This window comes from Salvelinus fontinalis, chromosome 28 (assembly GCF_029448725.1).
Source record: "Salvelinus fontinalis isolate EN_2023a chromosome 28, ASM2944872v1, whole genome shotgun sequence".
NCBI classification, from domain to species: domain Eukaryota; kingdom Metazoa; phylum Chordata; class Actinopteri; order Salmoniformes; family Salmonidae; genus Salvelinus; species Salvelinus fontinalis.
The window spans coordinates 9,910,828-9,922,841 of record NC_074692.1 but is presented as its reverse complement, the minus strand read 5'-3'; the positions used below and the strand labels follow the sequence as shown (position 1 = coordinate 9,922,841).

General features: G+C 44.6%; 1 protein-coding gene across 1 annotated transcript; it reads left to right on the top strand.

Annotated features, from left to right (window-relative positions):
- The first annotated feature begins 6,045 nt into the window (after positions 1–6,045).
- Positions 6,046–11,372, top strand: LOC129825809 (natterin-3-like). Its single transcript, XM_055885949.1, has 2 exons — positions 6,046–6,169; positions 10,138–11,372. Exons 1-2 carry the CDS (start codon positions 6,046–6,048, stop codon positions 11,223–11,225), a joined length of 1,212 nt encoding a protein of 403 aa, XP_055741924.1. The 3' UTR covers positions 11,226–11,372.
- The last annotated feature ends 642 nt before the right edge of the window (positions 11,373–12,014 follow it).

Here is a 12,014-nt window from a genome sequence, read left to right as displayed (position 1 = left end):
AAAAGTAAAACAATTGTAAAAAAATATATATATATTTATACAGTGAGTGTACAAAACATTAAGGACACCTGCTCTTTCCATGACACCAAGTGAATCCTGGTGAAATCTATGATCCATTATTGATGTCACTTTTTAAATTCACTTCAATCAGCGTAGATGAGGGGAGGAGATGTGTCAAGAACTTCAACTCTGCTGGGGTTTTCATGCTCAACAGTTCCCCGTGTGTATCAAGAATGGTCCACCACCCAAAGGACATCCAGCCAACTTGACACAACAGTGGGAAGCTTTGGAGTCAACATGGGCCAGCGTCCCTGTGGAATGCTCTTGACACCTTGTAGAGTCCATGTCCCAACTAATTGAGGCTGTTCTGAGGGCAAAATAGGGGGGTGCAACTCAATATTAGGAAGGAGTCCTTAATGTTTTGTACACTCAGTATACATATATACAGTACATATTAGATATGTACTAACGTTCATAAGTTTGGGGTCACTTAGAAATGTCCTTGTTTTTGAAAGAAAATTTAAAAAAATGTCCATTAAAATAACATCAAATTCATCAGAAATACAGTGTAGACATTGTTAATGTTGTAAATGACTATCGTAGCTGGAAACGGCAGATTTTTAATGGAATATCTACATAGGCGTAGAGAGACCTATTATAAGCAACGATCGCTCCTGTGTTCCAATGGCACATTGTGTTAGCTAATTAAAGTTTATTAATTTAAAAGGGTAATTGATCATTAGAAAACCATTTTACAATTATGTTAGCACAGCTGAAAACTGTTGTTCGGATTAAAGAAGCAATAAAACGGGCCTTCTTTGGACTAGTTGAGTATCTATTCCATGCAAGAAATTGCCAAGAAACTGAAGATCTTGTGCAAAGCTGTGTACTACTCCCTTCACAGAACAGCGCAAACTGGCTCTAGCCAGAATAGAAAGAGGAGTGGGAGGCCCCGGCGCACAACTGAGCATAATGACAAGTACATTAGAGTGTCTAGTTTGAGAAACAGACGCCTCACATGTCCTCAACTGGCAGCTTCATTAAATAGTACCCGCAAAACACCAGTCTCAATGTCAACAGTGAAGAGGCGACTCCGGGATGCTGGCCTTCTAGGCAGAGTTCCTCTGTCCAGTGTCTGTGTTCTTTTGCCCATCTTAATCTCTTCTTTTTTTTTGGTCAGTCTGAGATATGGCTTTTTCTTTGCAACTCTGCCTAAAAGGGCAGCATCCCGGAGTCGCGTCTTCACTGTTGACATTGAGACTCAAATGTTTCCTATATTCTGGCAATTTCGACCTGTTGCCTGCAGTCAGGAAGGCCGCAATTTGGGCAGCATGCATGCCAAATATACAGCTTGTTGTGTTGTGGCCATAGACATATAATCCATAGATAGGTTTTGGAACCTCTTACCTTGGCTTTTTTAGTGTTAAACTCATGGGTACACTAGCAATGGCTGCCAGTCCTGACTTGAATGTGAACTGCCATCTATGGATTATATTTCTATGGTTGGTTGTGGCTGTCTGTTTTCCTTTTGCAGATTTCAAAATACAATTGCAGGAAAAACATACGGTTGGGAAAGCAAATGCCTAACGCTGAAAAGAGAAGACTAATCGGTCTATAGAACCAATAGAAACAATTATTTCTTAACAACTCCCAATTTTTAGCAAAGTTTTTCAAAGTACAAATGTTCCCTGTCTGTGGATATCCTATAAACGCCACTGCTCAACTGCTCAATTGTCTGCAACTGCCACATCGCAAACGTTATTATGGGTTATTATAGGCCTACTCGTTGGCATTTGGGTTGCTGTCTGTGGTGTTGAAAGTTGTCTGCTGGTGCGGGCCAGTTGCGTGTGGCACAAGCTAAAAATCCCCTTTTTGACTGTGTGTGTGTGAGTGAGCTAAAAATCCCCTTTTTGACTGTGTGTGTGTGAGTGAGAGATGGGGGCGTGGGAGGCAGGGTGGTCATTAGAAAGTGCCTACCCGGCCTCAGACCTCACCGCATATCACTGACACACACACACACACACACACACACACACACACACACACACACACAGAGCTTAGACCTGAACTGCTACACTTTTAATATTTTTTTAAATAATTTATATTGTGAAGATTTAGCACTTTCAATTTTGTAAAATTCTCTGTCTTCTTCTTTGTAGGCATTTCAACATTAATATCAATATGCAGTCCCATCTATAGTATTTCAGACTCTTCATTCATTGCAAATACTTCAGCATATTGCTGATGGACTGAATACATTGATATGTCCATTTGTAGGGCTTGCCTATCGTTTACTTTAGACTCTAAAGAGTATTGTGTTCTGAAATCACAAAAACTGCCTCTCCAGCTTAGAACATTTGACATTACATTGATCAAAGCATTAGTCACTGTATTATTATGTGCCATGAAGCAGATGAACAATACAGGGAATCGTGATATTGGTATTCAGCACAGAGTTAACAGTGATGGTATGTTTTATACAGTAGGTAGATGTAAGAAAGCGGTTTTACCTTGACAGGTTCCTCCTCCAGTGGCTTGATCTGCAGGCCCCTGCAGCTTTTTAAACCTCCCTGCAGGATAATTGCCTCTAATAAAGCAGCCAGTGTTGCGGTGGCCCCATGCTATTTGGATTAGTACTCTTACTGTGTATGAGTCTCTTGCTGCTGCTTCCTCACCATTCCTTTTAGTTATACTGTACAGTTTTTATATTAGTGTACACGATCTACCGGAAATCACATATCATGTAAAATAACAGAATCACATTGCATAAGAAAGGCTTTGTCATTATCAAAAAACTTTGTGTGATGGTGGTGCTATTCTGATCAAATCAAATCAAATGTTATTTGTCACATGCGCCGAATACAACAGGTGTAGATCTTACAGTGAAATGCTTACTTACAAGCCCCTAACCAACAATGCAGTTTTAAGACAAGACCTAAAAAAAGTAAGAGATAAGAACAACAAATAATTAAAGAGCAGCAGTAAATAACAATAGCAGGGCTATATACAGGGGGTACCGGTACAGAGTCAATGTGCGGGGGCACCGGTGTCGAGGTAATTGAGGTAATATGTACATGTAGGTAGAGTTATTAAAGTGACTATGCATAGATAGTAACAGAGAGTATTAGCAGCTTAGAAGAGGGTGGGCGGGGCAATGCAAATAGTCTGGGTAGCCATTTGATTAGCTGTTTGGGAGTCTTATGGCTTGGGGGTAGAAGCTGTTTAGAAGCCTCTTGGACCTAGACTTGGTGCTCCGGTACCGCTTTCCGTGCAGTAGCAGAGAGAACAGTCTATGACTAGGGTGGCTGGAGTATTTGACAATTTTTAGGGCCTTCCTCTGACACCGCCTGGTATAGAGGTCCTGGATGGCAGAAAGCTTGGCCCCGGTGATGTACTGGGCCGTACACACTACCATTTGTAGTGCTTTGCGGTCAGAGGCCAAGCAGTTGCCATACCAGTCAGAGATGCAACCGGTCAGGATGCGCTCGATGGTGCAGCTGTACAATCTTTTGAGGATCCTGAGGACCCAAGCCAAATCTTCTCAGTCTCCTGTGGGGGAATAGGTTTTGTCCTGCCCTCTTCACGACTGTCTTGGTGTGCTTGGACCATGTTAGCTTGTTGATGATGTGGACACCAAGGAACTTGAAACTCTCAACCTGCTCCACTACATCCCCGTCGATGAGAATGGGGGCGTGCTCGGTCCTCCTTTTCCTGTAGTCCACAATCATCTCCTTTGTCTTGCTCGTATTGAAGGAGAGGTTGTTGTCTTTGCACCACATGGTCAGGTCTCTGACCTCCTCCCTATAGGCTGTCTCATCATTGTCGGTGATCAAGCCTACCACTGTTGTGTCATCAGCAAACTTAATGATGGTGTTGGAGTTGTGCCTGGCCGTGCAGTCATGAGTGAACAGGGAGTAACAGAGGAGACTGAGCACACAACCCTGAGGGGCCCCCGTGTTGAGGATTAGCGTGGCGGATGTGTTGTTACCTACCCTTACCACCTGGGGGCGGCCCGTCAGGAAGTCCAGGATCCAGTTGCAGAGGGAGGTTTTTAGTCCCAGGGTCCTTAGCTTAGTGATGAGCTTTGAGCGCACTATGGTGTTGAACGCTGAGCTGTAGTCAATGAATAGCATTCTCACATAGGTGTTCCTTTTGTCCAGGTGTGAAAGGTCAGCGTGGAGTGCAATTGAGATTGCGACATCTGTGGATCTGTTGGTGCGGTATGCAAATTCGAGTGGGTCTAGGGTCTCTGGGATAATGGTGGTGATGTGAGCCATGACCAGCCTTTCAAAGCATTTCATGGCTACATATGTGAGTGCTACGGCTCGCTAGTCATTTAGGCGGTTTACCTTAGTGTTCTTGGGTACAGGGACTATGGTGGTCTGCTTGGTATTACAGACTCCGACAGGCAGAGGTTGAAAATGTCAGTGAAGACACTTGCCAGTTGGTCAGCGCGTGCTCAGAGTACACGTCGTGGTAATCCGTCTGGCCATGCGGCCTTGTGAATGTTGACCTGTTTAAAGGTCTTACTCACATCGGCTGCGGACAGCGTGATCACACAGTCGTCCGGAACAGCTGATCCTCTCATGCATGTTTCAGTGTTACTTTCCTCAAAGTTATTTAGCTTGTTTGGTAGGCTCGTGTTACTGGGCAGCTCTCGGCTGTGCTTCCCTTTGTAGTCTGTAATAGTTTGCAAGCCCTGCCACATCCGACGAGCGTCAGAGCCGGTGTAGTACGATTCAATCTTAGTCCTGTATTGGAGCTTTGCCTGACTAGCAAGTGAGGTTGTTCTCGGAGATATCACAAGCCTTCCTTTGATAAGCAAAGACAAGAACCTCCTTCAGAATCCCCCAGATGTAATGTTATTGACCCTATTGGGTGAAGGCCAAAAACTTGGATTTGTACTGATTGGCCAAATCTACTGATGATCCCAAGTGTCAAGGCCATCTCTATAAGTCCTTGACACAGATAGCTATTATCAATTTCTTTATCACGCTAGTTCAATGTTCCTCTGCAGATAATGAAATAGGACAGGCAGTATAAAGGTCTTTACATTGATAGGCTGTATAAAGGTCTTTACATTGATAGAATCTGTATTTGATCATTCTTTATCACCCAACTTGTCGTCCTTTCTGCCATTCAACCGTATATCAATAATGTCCAAGTTACCCTTCGGAAACAATAAAGATCCATTGAATTGAATCATGCTATTATGCCCACAACCAAATTCTCCTTCCTAACCAACTTTGAAGAAAGGTATGGGAACACCGATAAGACTGTCTGATATTTCAGGACAGTCAGCTCTGTCCTAGAAGCCTTTTACCTTTATCTCTGTTATCACTCTGTTTGCGTAATCATGTTAATAATCCCTCGTCTTCAATGTGTCTGTTCTTCCCTTCTCATAGCTGGTGTGACAAATGAGAGGACAGGGCAATTTGTCTTCCAAAGGAAACTGCACATCAACAAGAGGGCAAAAAAAAATATTCTGAAGTGTCTACGCTAACTCCAATTTACATTATTTTGTCAAGCGCTAATACATTGTCATGTTGTGGTGCTGTCAAGGGCGTAAGAGAGAGGGGGCTGGAGAGAGAGAAGAGAGCGCGAGAGAGATTAGCTCATACATTTCAGATGATTATGATAATGAAACGAATAATAAAAATAAAACAAAAAGAAGAGTGTAGCATTTTATCCACGTTCCTCCTGTTTGTCCTATCATGCTAGTCCATGGCAAAGCCCTGAGAGAGTGAGTGTTGTAATTTATGAGTGTCATAAAGGAGCCAGCTATATAACCCTGGAGAACCGACAGGTTCACTGCTCACCGAGGGAAGACTGTGAGGGTGAGTGCACTGGTTCTTCTACTTGTGCATTTAGGGCACTATTTCAATGGAGCTAATGGAAGAAGAATCGACAACACAACGTCACAAATGCAACGAAATGTTGATTTAACGTGAATTAGTGTAACGCTATAGTGTTATAGCTATAGTGGTAACCGCTATTGTACTTTCATGTTTCCTAATATTCCTCCTCTTTCCTGGTCTTCCTCAGATGAAGCTGTTTGTCTTGGTGGTCGTTTCCCTGCTGCACCTGGGGCTGTCCGGTGCCCAGGATGCAGGCTCCCCTCCAGGCAGCCTGCAGGACATAGTGAGGAAGAGCTCACTGAGACAGAAGGGTAAATGATATACCCCTTTTATTCAATCAATCCCAGCGTTCAACCTCTTGGAAAGGAAAACAGAAAACTTTCAGAAAGTCAGTTGTTTCAACGCAACAGTAATGGGTGCATGTTGTGACAGTGGCCGTGTCCGAATACCCATACCAGCGTACTACATACTTAAACTGCATACTATGTACTCATCGTCACATACTATTTAGCATTTGCCGTTTAGTAAAAAGTATGCAGTATGCCACGGCCTCAACGCAGTACTGGCTCCTGACTGGCTGAGTAGGTGGGGTGGGGCGGGGCCATGTGCGGGTGAATTTGTTCAAATTTAAAATAAAAATGCATCACATTAACCAGCATGATAATAGCTCGTTTCCAATTTGATGAATTTCTCCAAACTCTGAATAGGATTGGAATGGAGTTATTGGCCTACTCAGGCTGGTTGGAGGCAGACTATCACATTCAACCTAAAATGTAGCCAACATAGTCCGTCTATCCTATTTTAAAGGACTGCAGACAGAAACTGATAATTTGGTTCCATTTCAACATTTTTAGTGAAACCAAAGTGCTGTAACATATAGGAGCCACATCCTCACGGCGCTATAAATAGTTTTTAATCATAGCTTAAGTTTGTATTGCTACTGGTTCATCGAACCGGTCAGCCTTTATGGCTGGGACCGCAAATTTTTGTCCGGATTCCTGTTGAGTAGCTAGACATCATAAAAATGGAGCAGGGTAACGCTAGCAGTGCTAGCCCATCTGTGTTTTTATCCATGGCTGGGCACAAATGTTATTTATTTATTTTATTTATTTCACATTTATTTAACTAGGTAGGCAAGTTGAGAACAAGTTCTCATTTACAATTGCGACCTGGCCAAGATAAAGCAAAGCAGTTCGACACATACAGCAACACAGAGTTACACATGGAGTAAAACAAACATACAGTCAATAATACAGTAGAAAAATAAGTCTATATACAATGTGAGCTGAGGTGAGATAAGGGAGGTACAGGCAAAAAAAGGCCATGGTGGTGAGGTAAATACAATATAGCAAGTAAAACATTGGAATGGTAGATTTGCAGTGGAAGAATGTGCAAAATAGAAAGTAGAAATAATGGGGTGCAAAGGAACAAAATAAATAAATACAGTAGGGGAAGAGGTAGTTGTTTGGGCTAAATTATAGATGGGCTATGTACAGGTGCAGTAATCTGTGAGCTGCTCTGACAGCTGGTGTTTAAAGCTAGTGAGGGAGATAAGTGTTTCCAGTTTCAGAGATTTTTGTAGTTCGTTCCAGTCATTGGCAGCAGAGAACTGGAAGGAGAGGCGGCCAAAGGAGGAATTGGCTTTGGGGGTGACCAGAAAGATATACCTGCTGGGTCTTGTAGATGACCTGGAGCCAGCGGGTTTGGCGACGAATATGAAGCGAGGGCCAGCCAAAGAGAGCGTACAGTGGTGGGTAGTATATGGGGCTTTGGTGACAAAACGGATGACACTGTGAAAGACTGCATCCAATTTATTGAGTAGGGTATTGGAGGCTATTTTGTAAATGACATCGCCGAAGTCGAGGATCGGTAGGATGGTCAGTTTTACGAGGGTATGTTTGGTAGCATGAGTGAAGGATGCTTTGTTGCAATATAGGAAGCCAATTCTAGATTTAACTTTGGATTGGATATGTTTGATGTGAGTCTGGAAGGAGAGTTTACAGTCTAACCAGACACCTAGGTATTTGTAGTTGTCCACATATTCTAAGTCAGAACCGTCCAGAGTAGTGATGCTGGATGGGCGAGCAGTTGGAGGCCACGGAGGGAGAGTTGTATGTCATTGAAGCTCGTCTGGAGGGTTGTTAACACGGTGTCCAAAGAAGGGCCAGAAGTATACAGAATGGTGTCGTCTGCGTAGAGGTGGATCAGAGACTCACCAGCAGCAAGAGCAACATCATTGATGTATACAGAGAAGAGAGTCGGCCCAAGAATTTAACCCTGTGGCACCCCCATAGAGACTGCCAGAGGCCCGGACAACAGGCCCTCCGATTTGACACACTGAACTCTATCAGAGAAGTAGTTGGTGAACCAGGCGAGGCAATCATTTGAGAAACCAAGGCTATTGAGTCTGCCGATGAGGATGTGGTGATTGACAGAGTCGAAAGCCTTGGCCAGGTCAATGAATACGGCTGCACAAGTATTGTTTCTTATCGATGGTGGTTAAGATATCGTTTAGGACCTTGAGCGTGGCTGAGGTGCACCCATGACCAGCTCTGAAACCAGATTGCATAGCGGAGAAGGTGCGGTGGGATTCGAAATGGTCGGTAATCTGTTTGTTGACTTAGCTTTCGAAGACCTTAGAAAGGCAGGTTAGGATAGATATAGGTCTGTAGCAGTTTGGGTCAAGAGTGTCCCCCCCTTTGAAGAGGGGGATCACCGCAGCTGCTTTCCAATCTTTGGGAATCTCAGACGACACGAAAGAAAGGTTGAAAAGGCTCGTAATAGGGGTGCTTCAAATGCTTCAGGTGTGAGATGATTTCCTCACAATCACAAGATGAAGATCAGGTGGAACTGGAAAATGGACAGGGATTTGTCTGCCCTAAGTGCACCACCATCAAGCATCTTAGGGAAGAGATTCTCCGGCTGTTAGCTCGGCTGCAAGGAATAAGGACAACCTGCTTTCTATGTATAACTACCTTGCTGTAACCAAGGGGAAACCGAATATCAGTTTTAAATGCCTCCTGTAGCAAAGCTGTTCATGAGTCAGGTTGCGTTGATTGTCCTAATCCAACGGACAGATGTTCAGCTCAACCGGGAGACTGGACACTCGCAAGGCATAGATCAGAGAGGCATTCTGGCCACCCATCTATCCGAGAAGGTCGGATCCAGCTATCAAACAGCTTTTCCCCGCTTAAGACGGACATACCAGGCCCTGGGTGTATACCAATAGCCGGCGGCCGCCCAGTGGCACCCTCCCCCATGGCCACCACAGTTCAATAGGTTGTTTACCCATCGGATTCCATCACGACCACCATCATTGTGGGAAGCTCGATGGTGAGAGATTTTGGCCTGCCTACGGTCTGTGGACCGACCAAGGTCCACTGTCACACAGGAGTCCGTGTCCATGACATCAACTCTCTCCTGCCTTCGGTTCTGGCCAACTACTCCAATATTGACACATTGTCACTCACGTATGTTTTAACGACCTTAGACTACAAACTAAGACAATCCATATGTTCAAATCAAAAGGCTTGATTAACTTGACATCCATAATGCAGCCACATCCTGAGTCCCTGGTGCTGACCCATTCAGAAATCAAAAGGTGGTTTATATTTACTTTAAAAGCCCTGATGAAGGCCAAGAGGACAAGAAACACTTTTCAATGAGAAAACAGAAATCCACTTTGGGTAAAAAAAAATAAAGACTTCTGTTTTCATTATTGCATCGTAGCCTACGATGCAATAATGGTGATCATATTAAGGAGAACACAAACTACTTGGCCTACATTTGAACACCGCTGCAGCAGCTTCGCTATTCGGCGTCTTCCCGTTTAAGTAGCTTCATTTGTTGTTTGGCTACTTGAAGAGAACTAGGCTTTATCACTCGCAGCCCACCTCTTCCAATCCATTATGGAAAAGTGTGCATCAAATTCTACTAGATGAAGAGCCAAAATGAGTAGGCCTATAACATCCTGACATTTAAACCATACTCGATTTTAAAAAATTCACATAGGCTACTATAAAATATCATTTTTTCACATACTGAGAATGTGTCATGCGCGATTGCGTTGTTTCCTGCTATTCGTTGATTTCGATAGCGCGTCCCCATATCTCATTGATCAAAGCCAAAATGAGTTTCACATGCGGGCATTTAAAGTATACTCGATTTTCGAAATGTTGTATACATTAAACAAACAAAAAATGTGCATACTCAAATGGCCTAGTATTTAGGACTAAAGTATTGGTATTCTCACATGTCCAGTGTATTCTTTGTCTTCCAGTGTCCCTGTTAAACCCAGTGCTGGGAGGAAAGGTCCCCCTACTGTCCAGTAATGGTCCCATCCAGGGTCCAAAAAACCCGCCTGAGTTTGAGGACGACCAACAGAAGCCTGCTCCATTCATGTTCGGGGACAATGTCAACCTGCAGTGGCTGAGCTGGAATGGTTCTCTCCCCACCGCAGCTATGGGCATCTACAACGGCTACACCGAACGCACCGACTACATCTGCAAATACAACTGCGAAGCCGGCTTTTACACTCCTAGCAAGGGCCCGTACTGCCAATACCCCTACGGTGAGAGAGAGTACAAAGCCTCAGAGTTTGAGATCCTGGCCAACAGAGACAACTTTGAGTTTGTTGAGTGGAAGGAGGACTCATACGGCTCGGTGCCCAAAAACTCAGTTAGAACGTGCTCTGGAGTGGGCATCTACGTTGGGAAGAACAAGTATGGCTTGGGGAAGGTGGTCCCTCAGTTCAAGGCTTTCTTCTTGCCCTGGGAGGGCGATGAGTACTGGTACAAGAGCTACCAGGTCCTGGCCATCAACAGAGACGCCTACACCCAGCATATCTCCCACGTCAAGTATGGCATTGATGAGGTGGAAATGTTCCACTACCCCCCTGAGACCATGCGCCTCTCCGGCGTCACCAACAACGAGTGCCAGACGGTAGTGAAGACGGTGACCATCTCCAAGACGTCAGAGGTGGAGAGCACCTGGAACATCGGACGCACCACCATGCTGGGCATCACCGCCGGCATCACAGCCAAGATCCCCCTGATCGGCTCCGCAGGGGTTGAGTTCAGTGGGGAGAAGACCCTGCAGTTCAACAGGGGCACCACCATGGTGGAAGCCCTCAGCCACTCTGTGTCGGTGGAGCTCAAGGTGCCACCCAACCACTCCTGTAACGTGCGCATGGAGGGCCGTAAGATCACCGCAGACATCCCCTTCACAGCCAGGCTGAGCCGTACATACCGCAACGGAGAGACCCAGTGGACCTCCATCTCTGGGGTGTACGATGGCATTCAGATCGGCGAGATCCGGGCCGTGGTGGACCGCTGTGAGCCTGTCGTAGACTCCAAACCCTGTCCTTAAGACCAAACTGACTCATTACTCTAAACCTAATAAATCTATCTACACTCATAAGTGTACAGTATATGTTCCAATGTATATGGTCCGTATTTCCTGTAACTTCCAAGGCTATACCAACACTGATTAATGTGATGTAAATTTTGCACAAGTATTGTACAGTTTGTGGTTCCTGACCAAGTGTAAACTACAATGCAACGGCAAAACTGACTCCTGTGATTCTTCGGTTCTAAAGCTTTTTCACAGTTTATGTTTGAGAAAGGAAATGACAGCAAATACACACACATGCCTTTATCTGTTTCACATAGAAATATTGCACTTTATATTTATTGAATTCCCTGTTATTGCCTTTTTTATCTACAATTTGATAGGCCTAACAAATTACTGCTACTGACTTTACGGTATTTGAAAAGGGTCTCATAACAGCTCATAACTTTGCCTCCATTGCAATTACTATAATGGAGCAGCAGAGGGCAGCAACAGCTAATGGATTTTGGGGAGCAGGTGTAGTAGACAGCTGACCCGAGATGGAAGTTGGGATCAGATTACACAACCTCTGTCTGTGTGTGTGTGTGTGTGTGTGTGTGTGTGTGTGTGTGTGTGTGTGTGTGTGTGTGTGTGTGTGTGTGTGTGTGTGTGTGTGTGTGTGTGTGTGTGTGTGTGTGTGTGTGTGTGTGTGTGTGTGTGTGCTTGCTTGCTTGCCTGAGTCCTTGCGTGGACATCTCTGTGTGTGCGTGTGTGTGTGTGTGTGTGTGTGTGTGTTTGTGTGCATGTCTTCTCCACAGTGTCAATAAG